Raw genomic sequence first — 20,277 nt, 5'->3', positions numbered from 1 at the left:
GGTCTGATTATATCTGATCGTGTAAACCTATCAATGTTAATATGACTGTAGGGTCTAATTATATCTGATTGTGTAAACCTATCAATGTTAATATGACTGTAGGGTCTAATTATATCTGATCGTGTAAACCTATCAATGTTAATATGACTGTAGGGTCTAATTATATCTAATCGTGTAAAACTATCAATGTTAATATGACTGTAGGGTCTAATTATATCTGATTATGTAAACCTATCAATGTTAATACACTGTAGGGTCTAATTATTATATTAACATTGATAGGTTTACACGATCAGATATAATTAGACCCTACAGTTGTATTAACATTGATAGGTTTACACAATCAGATATAATTAGACCCTACAGTCATATTAACATTGATAGTTTTACACGATTAGATATAATTAGACCCTACAGTCATATTAACATTGATAGGTTTACACGATTAGATAACTATAGGGTCTAATTATTATTCTGAGAGACATTCTAGTTTTCCAAATATGACGGAGATTATTGTAATTAATTTATCCAATTATGACATCGATAGAGATCTGTTATTCATACATCTTTCTGAAATGACAATATAGTTTTCTATAAACCTTTGGAAAATAATAATCTATTCATGTATAGAACTTGATTAACTAATGATCTATCATTTATACAGTCTTATTAAATAATAATCTATCATCTATACAGTTTTATTAAATATTAATTTTGCTGTGTATACAGTTTTATTAAGCAATGATCTATCACCTATACAGTTTTATTGAATATTAATTTATCTATCTATACAGTTTTATTAAATATTGATCTATCATCTATACAGTTTTATTAAATAATGATCCATCATCTATACAGTTTTATTAAATAATGATCTATCATCTATACAGTTTTATTAAATATTGATCTATCATCTATACAGTTTTATTAAATAATGATCTATCATCTATACAGTTGTATTAAATATTAATTTTTCTATCTATACTGTTTTATTAAACAATGATCCATCATCTATACAGTTTTATTAAATAATGATCCATCATCTATACAGTTTTATTAAATAATGATCTATCATCTATACAGTTTTATTAAATAATTATCCATCATCTATATATTTTGACTAAACAAATATATTATTTGATTACATTGATGAAATATTAATCTTTTTAAATGTTTATCTTGACAAACTTTAGTACAAGTTGGAATGTATGATTTGTTTACCTTGAACATTCAAAACAAATCCAATTTCATCGGTTCCATATTTATTCCGTACACGACATGTGTAGTTTCCGGAATCGCTTTCCTTAGTTTTAGGAATTACGAGTGATCCGTTGGCTAAAACCTTTAAATTACTTCCTCTTTGTACGATTTGATGACCTCTATAACAAAAATGATACAATATATTTTCAGCCATTTTTATAAATAGGTTATTATAAACTATGACATTTGGTATCAAGCGAATGGATTTTCTCTGCACAACATTATATAGAAGTTTGATAGCACTGATAAACGTATATTTAAAACACCACATGGAGGAGTTTGAAAAAATGATGAACATGTATTTAAAGGAGTGTGCAGAAGAGATTGGTAACATTGATAAACCTATGTCTAAAACACTATACGTGAGAATTTGGTAAAATTGATGAGCTTGTGTTTAAAATAGAGTTGTTGTTTGTTTGTTGTTTTTCAGCACAAAGCTACACAATGAGTTATCTGCTCTCTGTCCAACGCGAGGAATTTAATTCCGAATTTTAGCGTTGTATGTCCATAAACTTATTTTTGATCCACCGTGGAATTAAAAAAAATGCACAGAAGAATTTGATAAAAATAAATAATTAATTACCTTAAATGGTTATTATAAAAAGCTGTGAATAACTGGAGCTTTATAGAATTATATAAAATAGAGCTAGCATAAAGTTTAAACTCCGTGTTCAATTTCCTCACACTATGCAAGTGAAATTACCAGATTTATAACTTAATGTAAGATATATAAATATTTTGTGTAAAGGAATGAGAAACACGTCTAATTTAATTTTGTACGCATTCCGTGCAACACTAACAGAGATTCAAACGAGCATGAAATGATTGTCTTTTACTAGAAATTGAACTTTTTTTTTAATTTCATTATAAACAGTTAATATTTTCTATTCTTATATTTCTATTCGCTTGGTTTGTTAGCAATCAACTTATTAGCTGCAATTTGACGTATTTTATAACCTAAATATAGAAGATATTGGAGTTCAGCTTATACTGTAATATTCTAAAGTTTTAATGGAAATAAGGTGAAAAGTCGTCTTAATTTACTTAAGAAAGTAATTCAAAAAATGTAACGTGGTTAAATATTCAAAACAAATTGAGGAATAAGTACTGTACTCAAATATGAACAAAACTCAGCAACTGCTAAGTTCGGACAGTCTCGTTGAGCTATGAATCAATTTAATATTAGCTTCCAATCAGAACAAGCTTTATCTCGACTGCAAGCAACTTAGTTAATATAATGGTTGTACAAAATGTGTGGCTAGTGCCCTCTCGTGATGATTATTTTTGGTATTGAAGTCGTATTTCCCATCGTCTCATTAGGTCACGTATCAAATATTGTACCTCTCTAATTATTAGTATACAAATTATGGATGCTAAAACATGCTAATTACGCTTATAGTAATTCTGCATATAAATAATATGTTCAATGTTCATGTTCCTCATTGTCGTAGTAAATATTGTTCTTCTGTTTTATGTATTAGGTCGTCAAGAAATTAATATCGCTGTTTTTAGATGAAAAAAACCGAACAACTTATCTATCAAAACAAAACATTTATTAAATGAAATAGTCTACATTCTTATCGATGATGCTATTCCGTCCTGCAATCAGGTTTTAATGCCCTGATTAAAGAAATCACTTTGCTTTCAAGCAAAAAACATGTTGATGTCCTCTTTAACACCTTACACATTTGCATACGTTTTCCCATTAAGATGGTGTTGCAGCAAACGAAAAAGATGATACTCTGATGGTGCCATATCTGGAAAATATGGTGAGTGTTGGAGAACTTCCCAACCTAACTCCATAATTTTGTGTTGCATCAAACGTGCCACATGTGGACGTGCATTGTTGAGGAGAAGAAGAATACCTTTCCGACTGACGAGTGAAGGACGTTTTTGATGAAGGGCTTGATTTAAACATTCCAGTTTCTGACTATAGATCTCTGCATTGACAGTTCGCTGTGGATTGAGAAGTTCGAAATGAATTATTCCATTGATGTCCCAACAAACGCAAAGCATCATTTTCTGCGGACGGAGTCCAGGTTTAGGGGGCGGAAGTGGTTTTCATCTAGGAATGAGGCATTATTTTTGGCTTTTAATATTCGCATAGAGAATCCATTTTTTATCACCGGTGACAATTTTGTCCAAAAATGTTCCAACCGCGTTACTCGCCAGAAGAAACGATGGAAACGATGATCATCAGAGAGTTCGTAAGGCACCCAAACACCTTCTTTATGGATTTTTCCCATATTCCTTAGATGTTTACGTATTGTTCATGAAAGGCATGCAATTTCAGGTCCATTTCACGAGTGTGTTGCCTTGGGTTAGACTCAACAAGCGTCTTGAGAACATCAATATCAATTCCAACATGTCGGACCCTGCTATCACAGTTTTTAAGGCTAAAGTCACCTGAACGAAATTTGCTGAACCATCGTTGACACTTACGAACGTTCAAAACATTTCCATAAACTTCTTTGATATTCTTTGTGGCTACAAAGGCGTTGTTTCCCTTCTTGTATTCAAACAGCATTACATGACGAATACTAAACTTTACACGTTATATAGGCTACACGTTTAGGCGGTTCGTTTAACTATCATACGTTATGTATGTTTTTTGGGGGGAGGGGGTAATGAAAGTGTTCCAGAACGCGACATTAATTTTTGACGACCTAATACATTTGTTATTTATTTTGAATAATTTCAGTGTGGTGGTTGAGTGGAAAAAAGCCAATGCAGCAGTTAAAAAACATTTAACATTCAACTGGACGCATATGTACGTATGTAGCTTAAAATTTGTTCTCCATACCTGGACATAAAAAACAAACAAGTACAGAAACAAGTTGAATCAAAATGCAAAGATTATTAGGCTGTTTGTTTACTTTTTTAGACTCCTAGTTGTAGGCTTGAAAATATAATCTTTGCATTTTGATTTAAGTTATTTCTGTACTTTCCTGACGATCCCTATTCCCCCTTTTTAAGTGAAAAATTTTTACTAATCTTGTATATATATATATATGAGGTGGTTAAGAATATTTAGTTTATATATATATATATAAACTTCTTCAAGAGTATTTAAGAATATTTAGAGCCACATTTTGAAACTCACTGTAACATTAATTTTTTTAAAGTACGACGCACATTTTGTTTGGACAAAAAATAATATATCCGTAAGCACGAAAGCTTTTCTTTCTCCATTAGAAGGCTTCTTATCAACGACCTCTACACCCATTAAAAGAACGTTTCGACTATTACTTTCTTGAATATCCGGAAGCACCGGCCACTTCTCACTGCAGATAGAAGGACATGTATGTCTGCTTACTTGGTGATTAGTCTTTTACTCAGAATCAAAAGTCAGACGATCAAAAACCATGGAGCTAAAAAAGAGGTTTGGGGCCTTTGTTTTTTTTTATTATCATTCGGTTTTTTGAAGTACAAGTACTCAAAAACAGTAAATGCCGTTTTTCTTCTTCGATATAACTAATATTTTATACAAAAATTCCCCATTCTTAACAATTTTAATAAGCTTTTAGTTCATGATGCTAGACCATTGTAAAGTAACATTGTATTTGAAAGTGAAAAAAAAAAACTTACCTTCTAAAACCAGTTCTAGAGCTGCTTGAGCAGAATCATCCTTATTGCTAACGTAACATTGGTAAATGCCTTTATCCTCACGTCCAACGGACGACACGTGAAGCGAGTCACGCGTTAGAAGACGAAATTTCATTCCATCAGGTGTTAGAGGGCGCTGATCCTTAACCCATTTGACTGTGTTTATAGGAAATCCTGACACGTTACACGTGACAGTAGCAGACCTTCCAGCGTTAACCAAGAGTCTTTCTGGAGTGAGTTTTGCTCTTAAAGGAACTATCATAAAACGAAAAGAATCCTAAATAACGTTATCATGAAGTAAAAAAAAGCACTTTAAACTTTATGTTTTGAGAATTGAGGTGAGCAGATCTTTTTCTTGAGTAAAGAATATGTACTATACGTATCTGTATAAACTTCATCATGTGTTCTCGCACTAGCGCTAGATTAAAACGTTCTTAGTTTCTATTAATTTATTACACACAGTAAAGTTCACTCAAAAGTAGATTCAAAATAATCTTACTTTTATTAGTTCCCATTGAAAGAGGGTTACCTGTGACTGTTAAATGTGTTTCCATTCTTTTTTGTCCAACGTTATTCTTTACGAGACAGACATATGTTCCACCATCACGAACACTGGTCTTTCGAATATAGAGGGAGCCACCTACTTGTATTATATTTCCATTCAATAACACTGGAATAATATTGGCGCCATCTTTCTTGTACCAGCTGTTTGAAAAATAACATATACCCACTATCACTACATCACACTTCCACAAAATTTTACTAAACACACGAAAAATAAATCAAAATGTATACCTTATAAACTATAAATGTTCCAGTCAGGAATGATTGGATGTTGTATTTTAACAATTAAAATAAATTTAAAGAATTCATGACACTATAAATGAATTGCATAATTCTGTGGCATAATACCTCCTTGTATCAAAATAGGAATTTTTGAAATTTGGCAAGTTTGTGCAGTTTCCACATAACATGTTGTCAAGAAGGTCCTTAAGTTATTATTGCTCTAATTACCTATTCTAATGTGTAATTTATCTAGAGTAGCACCTTTTTAATTCCGGTGTTAAAGATATTTGCAAGCTCACCTGTAATATGTGAAGCTAGAAGGTTGTATTTTCTTAAAGTAATAACGTCTCTTACGTTTCATTGGAAATGACCAATCACGTGGTTAACGCTAGTCGCTCTGGGTACGTGTGATGTTAACGATTTAAATAAGTAACGAGAGATTTATTCACACTGGAACGTGAGCTTTACATATTCAGTCTTGCTTATGACTTTATCTGGCTAAGTTAGACTTACCTCATATCTAAGTTCAAACTTTATCTGGCTAAGTTAGAATGACCTCAAACCTAAGTTCAAACCTAAGTGTGTTGTGATAAGTACATTTGTGTCCAATCTCTCTATATCTCTCGTGAACTCAGTTAATCAGTACTCAGTAGTGGATATATTGACGAATCTTACTTTATTATGCCTATCTATCTTGTCACTCTTAAGAGAAGTCAGTGCTATTTGTAAATATCACAATTCTATATTTGAATTTCTGCCTTTGAAATGTATAAGAAATAATACGAACAGTTTTCCAATGTCAGATCCAGTCGACTTTTTTTTTTGAAATATTACTTAGCAGTGTTAAATGATAGCTCTTTTATTTAAAGCTATATATTATTCGAAAACTGCAAGTTTTATGGGGGAGTAGTTGGTCATGTTTTAAGTTTTATCTACCTAATATTTCCCGAATACTTGCTTACGTTCAGTCTGATGCCTTTTGGAATGTATTTTAGAATTAATAACTCAACGTGATTCGACTGCTTACTTTGCCGCCAAAAGTAGCTATATATCAATATTTTTGTTTTTTGTTTGGAACAAAGTTTGTTTGTTTGTTAGGGCTACCTAAGCTAGCCGTCCCTAATTTAACAGTGTAAGACTAGAAGGAAGGCAGCTAGTCATCACCACCCACCGCCAACTTTTGAGCTACTTTTTAACCAACGAATAGTGGGATTGGCCGTCACATTATAACGCCCACACGGCTGAAATGGCGAGCATGTTTGGTGGGACGGGTAGTCGAACCCGCGACTCTCAGATTGCGAGTCGAGCGCCCTGACCACCTGACCATGTGTTGAACGATACTGAAACCTTCAGTTAACAATGAAATGGATTTCGTTGCCTAATGTAAGGTTGCAAGTTTTCATGTAAAAATACTTGTGAGTGTTTTATTGTGTTATATTAGATTGAGCGAGAACATATTTTCTATAGACTTCACTTATGAAAGTAACTGAACCAGCTAATGTTCTAAAAATACATATGATCATTTTTCAAACAGAAGAATATACTCACCGTACCTCATCATCATTCTGAAACTTCTCTATCTTTTCAATTATTCTCAGATAAATCGGTCAGTCTCTCCACCCTTTAACTTACCCATAAACATTTGCTGACAAATCTGTTCATCTAACCCCATTTTTTAACTCATCTATCCATCCGTGTATAATAATCAGTTTATCTATCTATTCATTGGTGAGCTTGTCCATATAACTCTCCTATACAGTCTGATTTATTCAATACTCAGCGACAGATCTATACTTTACTCACCATCTACTGTTCAATATGTTACTCACCTCCTCGTCCAACCTGTTATCTGAATCTGACTGTTCTTTTGTGATTTGCCTCTATTTCGAGTGTTTTCCTAATCGCATAATTTAAATGCCTTGAACGCCAAGACAACAGCATCATAGTAATAAACAGATCATATATGTTTTGCCGATTTCATGAAATAAAAAACAAACACAATTAGCTTATAAACGTTTTTAACACCTGGATCTAATAGGTATCGTTAATTAGAACTATAAGCTCAATGTTTGTTTATACATTCACAGGAATTTAAAGCAATACTTTATATCTAAATGTGTATACATAGACACACACATACGTATCACTATATATATGTAGGTCTAGGCCAGGTGATTAGGGCGCTTAACTCTCAATCTGTGGGTCACGGGTTCGAATCCCTGTCACACCAAGCATACTTGCCCTTTCAGCCGTGGGAGCGTTATAATGTGACGGTCAATCCCACTATTCGTTGGTAAAAGAGTAGCCCAAGAGTTGGCGATGGGTGGTGATGACTAGCTGCCTTTTCTCTAGTCTTACATTGCTAAATTAGGGACGTTAAGCGCAGATAGCCCTCGTGTAGCTTTGCGCGAAATTCAGAACAAACAAACAAACAAATCTTGTAGAAGAAAGTTTGAAGTTTTAAAGATTAATCTGCAATCAACAAGACTGTTAACCCATATTTAAAAGGTACAAGAATGATCAATAAAGACAATCACTTGGAAATTGGATTTATATTTAAATTCTGTAATTTAATTAGAAGTATTTGATAAATCATTACAAATAAACTGTTCTGTTTATATTAGTGTAGTGTAAACGTTATCGATGGTGTTATTTTATTGGCTTAGAGTAAAATACATGTACACTTTCTGACAGAGTGACGGCTGTCATCAATTCCAGCCCTCATGGAAACAACCGCCAAGCGCAAGGAGATAAAAAGAAGATACCGAGCCAAACTCGACGTTTTTAAGCTTCAATTTATTTTTTCCTGTCATTATGAACTTTATGGTTCATTCATAATACTGCCTTTGGTATGTAATAAAAATCCCACTGAGTATTGGCTTTTAGCAGAGAACTGAGTTATAATAAAGAACGTCAATATATATATGCGTGTGTGCGTTCACATAGAAGAGACCATTGACTCGAGATTTTTATATTAACGCAGATCGTAAACGCGTTTTGTTGCGTTCAACTAGTAACAAAGAAGAAGGGCTACTCGAGCCTATTATTACTATTCCGATATAAATTATCTCTTGGTGTTCACCGACGCATTCAATTCACAGTCTGCCGCATTGACCTAAACCACAATCATGCGTTTTGATCGGAATTTGCCAATTTGTGAACGTATCAAGAACTATTTTCTTACCCATGTAGATTCAAGTTGCCTCAATCGAACATGCAAACAATATGTAACTATAAGACAAAGGGAAGTAATAGAATTCATCACTGAATATTCATGATTTCGAGAACCTCAAGTTTATCCATGTTTTCGTTAATGAAACATTTCCAGTTTATCTTGACGTATATATTTTTTGTTCCGTACATTTCTAAGACTTCAAAGATGACAAAACAATTTCTTGTCAATAAATTATACAACTAACTAAAAGGCTTGATTATTTAAAGTTAAGTAGATTATTGAAGCGGAAAATTACTATCTATTACTCAGTGAACTATTGTAATAAATTGCATTTTTCGCAAATACATACAGTTGTATGTTAAGGACAAACCATAGATTATGTAATTGAGCTATTCAAAACGGGTTATAAGCCTTATCTAACTTCTAATTACGGTAAATCTGACTGCTGTTGTAGCCTAGTACAACAACAAAAATAAGATTTAGTTACCCAAAAAACAAAAGATCACGACTTTCATAACTTAATAGAACATTTAAGATATTTAGATTTTTATCCAAGTTGTCAATGTTTTATGTTCTTTTTTGTGAAAATTTTCTTCAATATTACCATGACCTTTAACCTTTTGCACGCGTCTGTGTAAGACTTAACAAAGAAACATATATAATTGACTATAGTATTACTCTTATGGTTATCAAATATATCAAAGACATTTTACTATTACACTGAACGAGTCAATTTATAGAAACACTCAGCACATATAAGTATACATATGTTCAAATAACTTCAAGTAAATTACTGGTAATCTCAATAGCAGTCTAAACTTAAAGCAGCTGAAAAGTCTGAAATGTTACATTATTCAGTTTTCTGTTAGAATATAAGTTGTAATAAATAAACACCAATAAATGTTTACTGGTATGTTGGAAGTGGGTAGGCTTGCGCAGCAGCACATGTAAGCTCCACCGGTTCTCCCTGCTGAACACTGTAGACTGTTCTGGTTTCTGAAAGTCGAGGCATCTGATTGGTCTGTGGTTCTGTGGATAACGTTGCAAGTATGATTAAATTGTTATCAAAATATGATAGTGTATTTTTTATTAAATACTATATATCAAAATCGCTGCTTTGTTTTGATGATGTTTTAACTCTGTAATATTACTCAAAACCATAACTATATCCCTTAAGACAATTAAGACAGTAAATAAGATTTTGTGAATTGTAAAAGTATTCTTAATTAGAATACGACAAGTTTCAGTGTGACTGATTAACTGTTTAACTGATTGCTAAATTAAAATTACTCATTATCACCTAAATTATTCTTACAGTTTTGGATGCTTGAATTTGAATTGCACACACACACACACACACAAAGAAAACCGAGAAACATACTAACAGTAACATTTTGATTGTATTCATTTCTGAAATAGAATGCATTCTCATTTTAGGATTTCTAAAGAAACGAAAAAAGTTTCAGAAAGATGAAATCTACATATTTTCATTTGCTGCTCTCTAAGGGTATTTAAATATTGCTCTTATTGTCTTGTCATATTTTACTACTTACTAGTTCTGTGTGTTTACAAGTCACTTGTTTTTAGGGGAGATACTTTTATTTAATCACACTATAAAATGTGGATGTGAAAAGAAATATATAGTTAAAGAGAAAACGAGTAAATTAATTTGTTGGAGATATATATGTATTTTTGGTTTGACTTACAATCTATATGTAACTTTCCCACCCATTTGCTTTATAAGTGCAGTATATAACGAGTTTTAAAGATCGACGTTGATTTATTCAGCAATTATTCGTATTAATGATATATACATCCAAATGTAAACAAATCACAGTATCTAAAAAAAACAACAACATAAAATACTAAGAGGTCGGACAGAGGAAACATTTAGAGATGGTCATCAGAGCAGGTGAAATTTAAGGATTTTAAAACGCAAATGAATCCATTACGATACCGGAAGTTTGAAGCCTGTTCATAACAAAACAGGGCTAATTAACCGTTCAGAACAAATGATGAGAGTAGGTAAAAGTATTATCTTAGGTATTAAACTATAAACGCGTCAGTTCTAAAGAATTACACTAAGCAAAAAAAAAAACAAACAAAAAACACCCACTTTATCAATGCCAAGCTATATTCATGGGAAACATTTTTGTATAAAATAATTTAACATAGAACATTATCTGAATACCATATTTTTATTAGGATGTTAGTAATAAAATCATATACACAAACAAAATAGTTACATTTGACGTTATTTGTAAATTTTTATTTGAAAGGATGCGAACGTTACTTCCTATGAAAAAAAAAATGTACCAAGACTTGAGCTCACAAAAAGATACAATACAATACAAGATACAAAAGTACCAAAAAGATACAATAGCGAAACGAAAACCATAACTTCTCTATCGATTTTGTATTTGTATTGTTTTTTATTTATTCTTGCGAAACGTGTAAACAACTTATTTGTTTATATCACAAGAACTGAATACAGAATAATCTTTCATAAGTTTTTAGACATTATATCAAAAAATGATGTGTATTTAAAACAAAACCACAATGAGACAGAAAATAATTTTAGTCCCCCTATATTATGATACAATAATTGTAGCTCACGGCGACATTAGTTAATGTATATAGACCTTGAAAACTTTTATTGTACGTTCACCTGTAATTATGAGTTTTCCTGAATTTTGACTTAGGTGAGATTCTCCATTGAGAGTATGAGTAGTGCGGCAGTAGTATCCTTTGAAACCATCTTTATCTGTGGTATTTCGGATGTGAAGCTCTCCGTGCGAGAGAACGCTAAACCGGCCTCCTGTGTTAGATTGAAATATATTGAAACAATTCAAATGAATTTTAATATTCTTATGGCAAATCTATTCAGTCATTTACATAAAGAAATTCGGTGCATTCTACCTTTTAATTTAGAATTATTGGGTAGTCACTAAAAATTGAAGGAATAATATTTTTATACAGTAAATTATTAAACTTAAATATAAGCTCCACGTGAGCTTAACCTTTTAAATTATCATAATATAGTATTGCTAATAATATTTCAAAAATAGTTCCAGTAGAACATAATTTTCTCGACCAAATGAGCAACGACATCTCAAGTCTATAAACAATGTACAATAACACTGGATATCGTTGTTGAAGGATAGTTTGAATTGCTAGGATGTAAATTACAAACTAGAAATAAATAAGTCTTTCCTCTTTAAGTTTTATTGTTCTTAATATTTCATTTTGCGATGAATTTACTAAGAATGTTTATTATGAAACACTTGACCAATGTTTTAATGTTAATCTGCATAATTCTTAAATATAGGGTGCTTTCACTGAACTTCAAGTTGGTTTATTAAGTGTGAATAAAGGTTACCCCGGTAAAAGCCTTATTTTGCAGCCCTAAGTCGTTATGCAACAAAACCCAACCCATTGAAAACACTAACACAAGATGCAGATAAAATACAGCTTATATAGTAAAATGTACCAACAAATAATGGTTACCTTTGTATTAATTCAAATGTACAATCTGAATACAATACAGCTAGATTTTTAAACATCTACTTGCTAATATTAAATCTTGTATTCTATGAAAACCAGAATTACAAAAACATTGAACTCATTAGTTAGGCTGAACAAAAAACTATGAAACGTCATTTATAAATATATATATATTTTTTTTTTTGGAAACCAATAAGCCTAAAATTGCTATAAAAATCAGGTTAACTGTAGATGTTGTTTATCTCTCAAATTCCTTTTAATTTGTCGAAATATGGGTAAAAATATATGAATCTGAAATGTTTCGAGCTGTAATGAACAAATTAAGAGGAATGGGGAAAAATTATCTGCAGTTAACTTGATTTTTATATTAATTTTCAGGCCCATTAGTTTCAATTAGTAGCTTTTAAAAGCATTGAACAGCGACTGTAACTTGAACGTCTCCTGGTAAAATCCCAGACGTAGTTACATTAATCCAGATTAATTTGTACATGTGCTCAGGTCTTATCAGAAGTCCTTGCATTTCATAATTTTGTAGTTGTCATAGCTAAGTTCCTAAGTACTGATGATTGTCCGACACAAGGCTTAGTCCTAGTAAATGAAGTCACGTGATCTGCAAGTTCATTCAGAAGCAGTCGCTTTAAGCTCTGGAGATAATTAAGTTCGTATTAGCTGTTTCGGACAGATAATTAATGCCATATTAAATAATAACATATAAGCACGAAATACATTTCCAACAGAAATGTTTGATTATTTCTATTACTGGCACAATTTTTATCTATCTGTTTGTCTGTTAGTCCAACCAACTATATCTCCACTATGTTATAGATCCAAACATTATATATTTGACGTAGTATCCATGCACAGTTTCTGTGAATAAATGTATCTGTATGCTTAGTCACATCCACAGTTATATATCCATATCTCTATGCTTTTCTTCGCTTAGACTAAATTCTTGTATGATATTAATAGCATTTTGCTTATGGAAGGAAGCTTTGTTAGCATTTCCCTAGTGTAAACTATCTTGTAGATTCTGTGGTTTGCTGTGTACACAATCAGCAAGACGTACAAGAGCTCTTCTCTGATGGACTTTACATCAATGAATTTTTCATGGTTAGAAAAGCTAACAGAAAACAATATAAGCCAAGTTTCTAAATCCTTTTAACATCCCGCATGTAGGCTATTCAGATGGAAAGATTATGCAGCAGTCTAGGTATAATTGCACTTTATCTTCTTAACGTCTGTGTACTTAAATAGCAAAATTCCGTCCTATTCGATTCCAAATGAACTTGAGTAAACAGAGAAAACCAAACAGGGGCATATCACTAATATATTTAGCTAGATGGCACTGTATTCGCTATCGATCTTTATGAGTTACAAAATATCAAGTTCCAATTTTAAAGATTTCTTTACTTACCGACAAAGAAAACTTTATTGCTAGTTTAAGACGCTCGCGCGAAATGTAGGTTTATTAATTTACTCGTAAAAACTGATGTATATATCGCTCGGATTTCAAAATGAGTACATGAACAAATAAATGAACATGTGATGTAACTGTCTGTCGTTTCAGGAGCTTCAACAAGCAGGTTTGTAACAACTAAGTGGATGAAATTATACAATTTATATTACACTGTCTTTAAACCTACTGGGATTAACATAGTTAATCCTATAATTTTGCCACTAAACGTAATATTCAAATTAAATTCCTAAGATTTAGAGGTATGTGTAAGTTACACGTATATAATGTAAATAACACACCATCAGTTCATCAATGAATAGTTTTTTTTTAATTATGCACAAAGCTACACGAGGACTATCTGTACCCTGCCCACCACGGGTATCGAAACCCGGTTTCTAGCGTTGTAAGTCCGCAGACATACCACTGTGCCACTGGGGGGGGGGCATCACTGAATAGACGAATAATATTACAATAATCAATTGTATGAAACTATATTCAGAAAGCGACTCTTTTGCATTTCCTAGTGTTTTTTAGCAAATACTCTTTAAATTTTAGAATTACGCGCAGAGTTACATAAGGGCTATCTGTGCATAACACCAATTATTGAGCTTTTTTATCTTATCAAATAGTTATACTACATCCACGGCCTCAAAGTGCAGAGTGGGTTTTTTCTTTTTGTCAGTCTGATTCGATAATATTCAACATTTCACGTGGGAATTCATATAACTGCTTAGCAGTACCTCTTCGGGTTACTATATTACAGCCGAAACCTCAACAAATCACGGCCAGTTAAACAAAAATATACGTGTTCATTTTCGATTACGATATCTGTATTTGTTGGTCAGCTCCAGTTATTCCATTCGGAATGTATATTTTAAGTTTGAGCAGTCACACCTTGTGAAAAAATAGAAAGTTGTGAGCATAATTATTGAAACTTCCCCTTAACTTTTAAATTTTATGTGTCGCTGTTTTGATGCGAAAACGGGTTAAACCTGAGAGACTGTGTATCTCTACCTTCCCGAGTCTGCATATTCCTCTATAACCTCGAAATATCTTACCACTCACCTTATTGCAGTTACTATCTTTATGTTATTCATATTGTTTTTGTTGCTGAGCTCTTGGGTTGACCTGGTGTTGCCACAAATAGTTATTGAAAATATAACAATGGTGATTTGTTATACGCAAACAGGGGCATTAGAAATTATGTCTATCTAGTTAAGAAATTTATATTATATTATATTCTGTAATTTTTTAAACAGCTTGCGAACAGATCTACTATCCTAGAACTTACCGTTTGCTACATTTGACACTATAGTAATCCCGTCATCCCTTTCCCATGTCGTCACAGTGACGTAATCCCTTATGAAGATGGGGATATAACACCTGAGAATCGCAGTGTTCCCTCTTGTAACAAACTCATTGTAGACTTGTACCTCGTAGTTCTGATGGATCACTGAAATACATAACATAAGTTATCCTAATCATTTTTTGAACTACGTAGCTCTGATGGACCAATGAAATATATAACACGTTATCTCAATCTTTTTTTGACCCTCGTAGCTCTGATGGACCATTGAAATGTTTAACACAAGTCATCCTAACCATTTCTTGAACTACATAGTTCTGGTGGACCAATGAAAGGTACAACATACCATATCCTAATTATTTCTTGAACACCTAGTTCTAATATATTTCTGAAGTATAAAACATACGTTAACCTAATCATTTCTTGAACTACATAGTTCTGGTGGACCAATGAAAGGTACAACATACCATATCCTAATTATTTCTTGAACACCTAGTTCTAATATATTTCTGAAGTATAAACATACGTTAACCTAATCATTTCTTGAACTACTTAGTTTTGGTGTACTATTGAAATATATAAAATATCTTATTCTACTAATTTTTTGAATACTGTAGCTCTAACAGATCATTCAAATATATAACATGAGTTATTTTAATCATTTCTTGAACTTCGTAGCTCTGGTAGACCATTGAAATATATCACATAAACTATTTTAATCATTTCATTCTCGACATACATCTCTCTGTGTGCGTAATAATGAAATATATAATGTATGTAATATGTAATAAAAGGACTCACTGAGTCTCCTCAAAAACAATTTTTGAATTGTGTATTTTAGTTCGTAGCACGTTCAATGTTTATAAATACTACTCTTTAGTCTTATTGGATTATACCGTTTTTGTACGTTTCTTTTTCAAATGTGTTTTCATTATGTTTTATTAATCACGGTATTTTAAAAGAGATATTTCGTAATCTACCGAGGTAGTTTGTAATGTGGTTGTAGTCGTAGTGTTAATCAAAGAATTATTGAAAATTCTGGTAAATATCTATGCTCAGAGTAATAGATAGTCAAAAGAGTGTTGTCGTCATAGCATGATGAAGAACGTTTTGCTCATCAGAGTATATCACCTTATGGTTATGAAAGTACTATTGTCGAGGGGATTTATTTGTTTTAAAATTTTCGCGTAAGGTTATACAAAGAGCCTATCTATGCACATCCTTCCCTAGTTTTAAAATTACAGATTATATGGAAAGCAGGTAGTTAACAGCACCCACCACCAGCTCTTAGACCACTCTTGTCTGACCAGTTAGTGGAATTTGACTATTACTCTTATAGCGTCTGCTTCTATATTCTCAATGCTTGAGCGGAAATGAAAATCAATGCTCTAAAGAATTAGTATTAATGTTTTTGTTTATCATAGCCGGATTCTCTATATTCACAGCATGTAGCCAAAAATGGAATTACTGTTATGCTAATGAAGGTAGTAAAATATTCTCGCTTTTACCACATATAGAATACCTGTGGTTACAGTTTAAAGTCAATAAAAATTGTTTTGACAAGGATGGTTGCAAACAAAAATTATTGTCACAACATATTGCTAAAAAAAGAGTGCTATCGTCATGTAGGACAACCTTAAGAAGCCTGCTTGTGAGAAACGTCCAATCAATTATGATTACAGCGTCTAGTTAGAAAGAAACCCAATGAGGATTGCGGAAAAGAACGATAATATTCACACCTGTATGTCTATTTATAGGAGGACCATCGTTGTGGTGGATGACGGTGAATGATGTTGTTGTTGTTCACAGAAATCAGAATCCCTTTGGTCCTAATGTTCACCCAAATAAAAAGTCAACATTAAAGGTGGTTGAAAATATTCCCTGTTCGCAAATTTTGGGCTCTCTTTAATAATAGTGCTTAAAAACTATAATTACGGTCATGTCGGGAAACTGATAAAGAACCACGGTAATTAGAGTGAGGTCTCCTAGGGCCGCAGTGTTTAATCAAAGTAGGGTGATTATTTTACCGGAGGATGTTTATGCACGAGCTAGTTTTTGGTAGTAGTGAAATTGTTTCGAAATTCTTACTCTGAACTGCCCCAGGCAATTATTGTGACAAATGTGAAATATTCAATAATATAGGATTACAGCTTAATCTTTCTCTACTGATGTTGTTGAGATGTTATACTGATAAAACAGTTTTAATACTAGTACGAAGAAAGAGGGAAGGCACTGAAGTCCATTTATTTAGTTTAAACTAAGGATTTCCTGCTATTATACATCAAAAATCAGCATTTATGTATTCCTTCTCTCCTAATGAAATTCATTTGAATAGTTTAATGATTATTTAAGTCGTAAGTGTTTAAATATCGAGTGTTTCAAAAGTCACTTCAGCTGCTGAGACGACAGTGTTGTCCTATGATGACATCATGATCACACTATATGGTACCTAGTGGTATAAAAGCCATCGTAGAAAATGATGTTTAAGCAGTCTTGTACAAGTCACTGCAATGTGTACATTATATTTCACGCGGTGAAAATACATGACAAGTTTTACAATACTGTGTTCATCGGTTTCATAAACGTAGTCGCCTGAACAACGGGAGTGACTTTTGATACACCCGATATATATCTATGCATAAACACAAAAATACATAAATAATAATAAAAAAGTTAAGTTCTGCCAAAATTGGAAAACGGACAATTTTTCATAGCTTTTGAAACAGTTTTATCATAAGAAAAACGATCCCTACCGTGCTGCTTGAAATACATTTCAACATATACATTTGTTAGATTAGGAATTTAACACAAAAGCAGGAAAATATGCTTATTGATATAGCGTGCGTATGAGAATTTATTTCAGGACAAAATTTCTATGCAGACAGCCTACTGAATTTTAATTAAGATTTCAAATTGTTTAATTCTATGAAAAGATCCGAGCAGGAAAGAGGAAAGTTACAGTGTTTTAATCCAGTTGTGAAGCAAATGAAGAGAAATGTTTTATCTTTAAGTGAAATGTCTCCTTTTAAACATATGATATGACATAACTGCGCTGTGTAACATTAGTTCATAATACATTTTCTACGTTTATCACTAAGACTACTTCATCATTGTTTTAGTCCTCTTTGTATTCCTGAATGTATGACGATTGCTTCGTATTATGAACTATTCATCAAATTCATATTTTACTGGGATAGATTTCGTATATTTTTCCAATAGATTTAATTATTTCAGGTCTGTTAGGACTAGACTTCGACTCGCTGTTCATTTCATTATTTTGAAATAGAGCAAAGAGGCGTGATAAAGTTTTTATGAATTGGTTGTATTTCGATATTTGTTTTATTGTTTTGCAACAGAGCAGTTAGGCGTGACAAGGTTTGTTAGGACTTTGTTATATCTCGACGTTTGCTTCGTTGTTTCGAAACAGGACAGAGATAGGCATGACAAGCTTTGCCAGGACTTGGTTTTATGTCTATATTTCTTTTACCCTTATGAAGGAAATGGAATAAGTTCTGTTACAGAGGGCGTTTGACTCTCTGAAAAGTGTTTTGGTAGTTAGTAGTCCTTCGAAAAATATTGAATAATGTGGTAAAAATTTATTTACACAAAATTAATCTACAAATATATATATATGTATATAACAAAAGTACTAGCACGAAACTTTCTGCAGACTGGTTTGTAATTCCGTATTTGTATAATACTAATTATACAAGCCGTTTATTTTCTCATCACGTTTTAGTAACTTCTCGCAATAGTAATTAGTTACTTAACCAACTGTTGTGTCTTTAAAACACTTAACACACATCAAAAGACTAGGGTATCATTAAATTCTATGAAAGTTGGAAGGTTATTAGATGTAGTTGTTGCTTACACAAAGTTTTTGGTGTTCTTATAGCCTGGAGGTACACTTTTAACTACATGATATGTAAGAGAAAATATAATTTTGCTTTAACTGTCATTTCTAATCTTAAATTATTAGAAACTTGTTTGAAATTTAAAATTTGCATAATATTCAACAGATGAGGGGGCTTTGTAACATTACTAGATGTCGCTGTTAAGCACAAAATGGGTTAGCTGTGCTGTGCCCACCACGGGTATCAAAAACTGGTTTTTAGCGTTATAAGCCTTCAGAAATTCTTCTGAGCTATTGAGCACTTGCCCAAATTGACCGTTTTTCGTGCTTTCATAATCCAATTTCAAATTAAAATTTCGTACAAATCAATAGAAGAACATATATTTTTTCAATGATTATATGATAAAAATTAATGTAATGTATATATTTCGTAATGGAAATATAGAAACCGAATTATACTTTCATGTTTTTTTAAGATTAGGGCTTCCATAAGATAGTATAAATTAACATTAATGCTTAGCGTAATGTTCTATTTCAGAAAGTAAAACAAAATGTAGATTTTTATCATTATGTAATAAATATTGAATCCGTCCATTTTTATGTTTTATTGAGTTGTTTGCGGGGTTTTCATAGCTTTAAAGAAAATGTATAAATCAGTCTTAATTTAGAAAAGGTTCCACCTAAGCACAATCAGGTTTCTTCATCATATATATGACATTTTGGACAATTTCACTAACCTCCGATACAATAACTTTTCAATTATTTTATTTTAATCCAGAAAAATAAACTGCATATCTATATACTACTAAAACTCTGAGATTGTTTGTTTGTTTGCTTGTCTGTAATTAAATACGGCCAAAACGGCGCACAATATCGCCATATTTGTAATGAAATGAGAATAGAAACAGAATAAAACAAGTTTCATTAAAATCGGACCACGGGTTACCGAGTTAGCCCCGTTTTTCGAGTCACGTTTATGAAAATTTCTAGATGAATTTAGGTACACTAGATATCGGTTTATCTATTCGTTTTCCACCTGATGAATCACTTTGAAATATATTCTATACAACAATATATGAACAATAGAAATTAAATGATGATATAAAAATGTGTTATAAGGGCGCATAGAAAGAAAAACAATAAAATGGACCTACAATATTATTGACTATTTGCAAATAGTAACTACGGAGACGAAGTAATAAAATAAAATCAAGTTGAGAACAACAACAAAAATTTATAAACGAAAACCTCTCGCCGAGCATTGGCTATTATATTATATCCCTGTCAATGTTCCCATCTTCATTAAAAGGCGTAAGATGACAAAAACAGAT

The 20,277-nt window shown here is 32.1% G+C and overlaps 1 protein-coding gene across 1 annotated transcript in view; it reads right to left on the bottom strand.

Moving 5' to 3' along the window:
* LOC106468047 (Down syndrome cell adhesion molecule-like protein Dscam2) overlaps nucleotides 1–20,277 on the bottom strand; it is a 119,748-nt gene that overhangs the window by 60,605 nt on the left and 38,866 nt on the right. Inside the window, exons 3-7 of the mRNA XM_022397076.1 lie at nucleotides 15,079–15,240; nucleotides 11,496–11,645; nucleotides 9,736–9,856; nucleotides 5,396–5,571; nucleotides 4,849–5,121 (exon numbers count right to left, since the gene is read on the bottom strand). Coding sequence (XP_022252784.1) covers nucleotides 4,849–5,121; nucleotides 5,396–5,571; nucleotides 9,736–9,856; nucleotides 11,496–11,645; nucleotides 15,079–15,240 — 882 coding nt within the window. The remainder of the gene's footprint in view (nucleotides 1–4,848; nucleotides 5,122–5,395; nucleotides 5,572–9,735; nucleotides 9,857–11,495; nucleotides 11,646–15,078; nucleotides 15,241–20,277) is intronic.

This window comes from Limulus polyphemus, unplaced genomic scaffold, assembly GCF_000517525.1.
Source record: "Limulus polyphemus unplaced genomic scaffold, Limulus_polyphemus-2.1.2 Scaffold85, whole genome shotgun sequence".
NCBI classification, from domain to species: Eukaryota; Metazoa; Arthropoda; class Merostomata; order Xiphosura; family Limulidae; genus Limulus; species Limulus polyphemus.
Note: the sequence above shows the minus strand (reverse complement) of the source record. Positions and strands in the feature narration are given on the sequence as shown.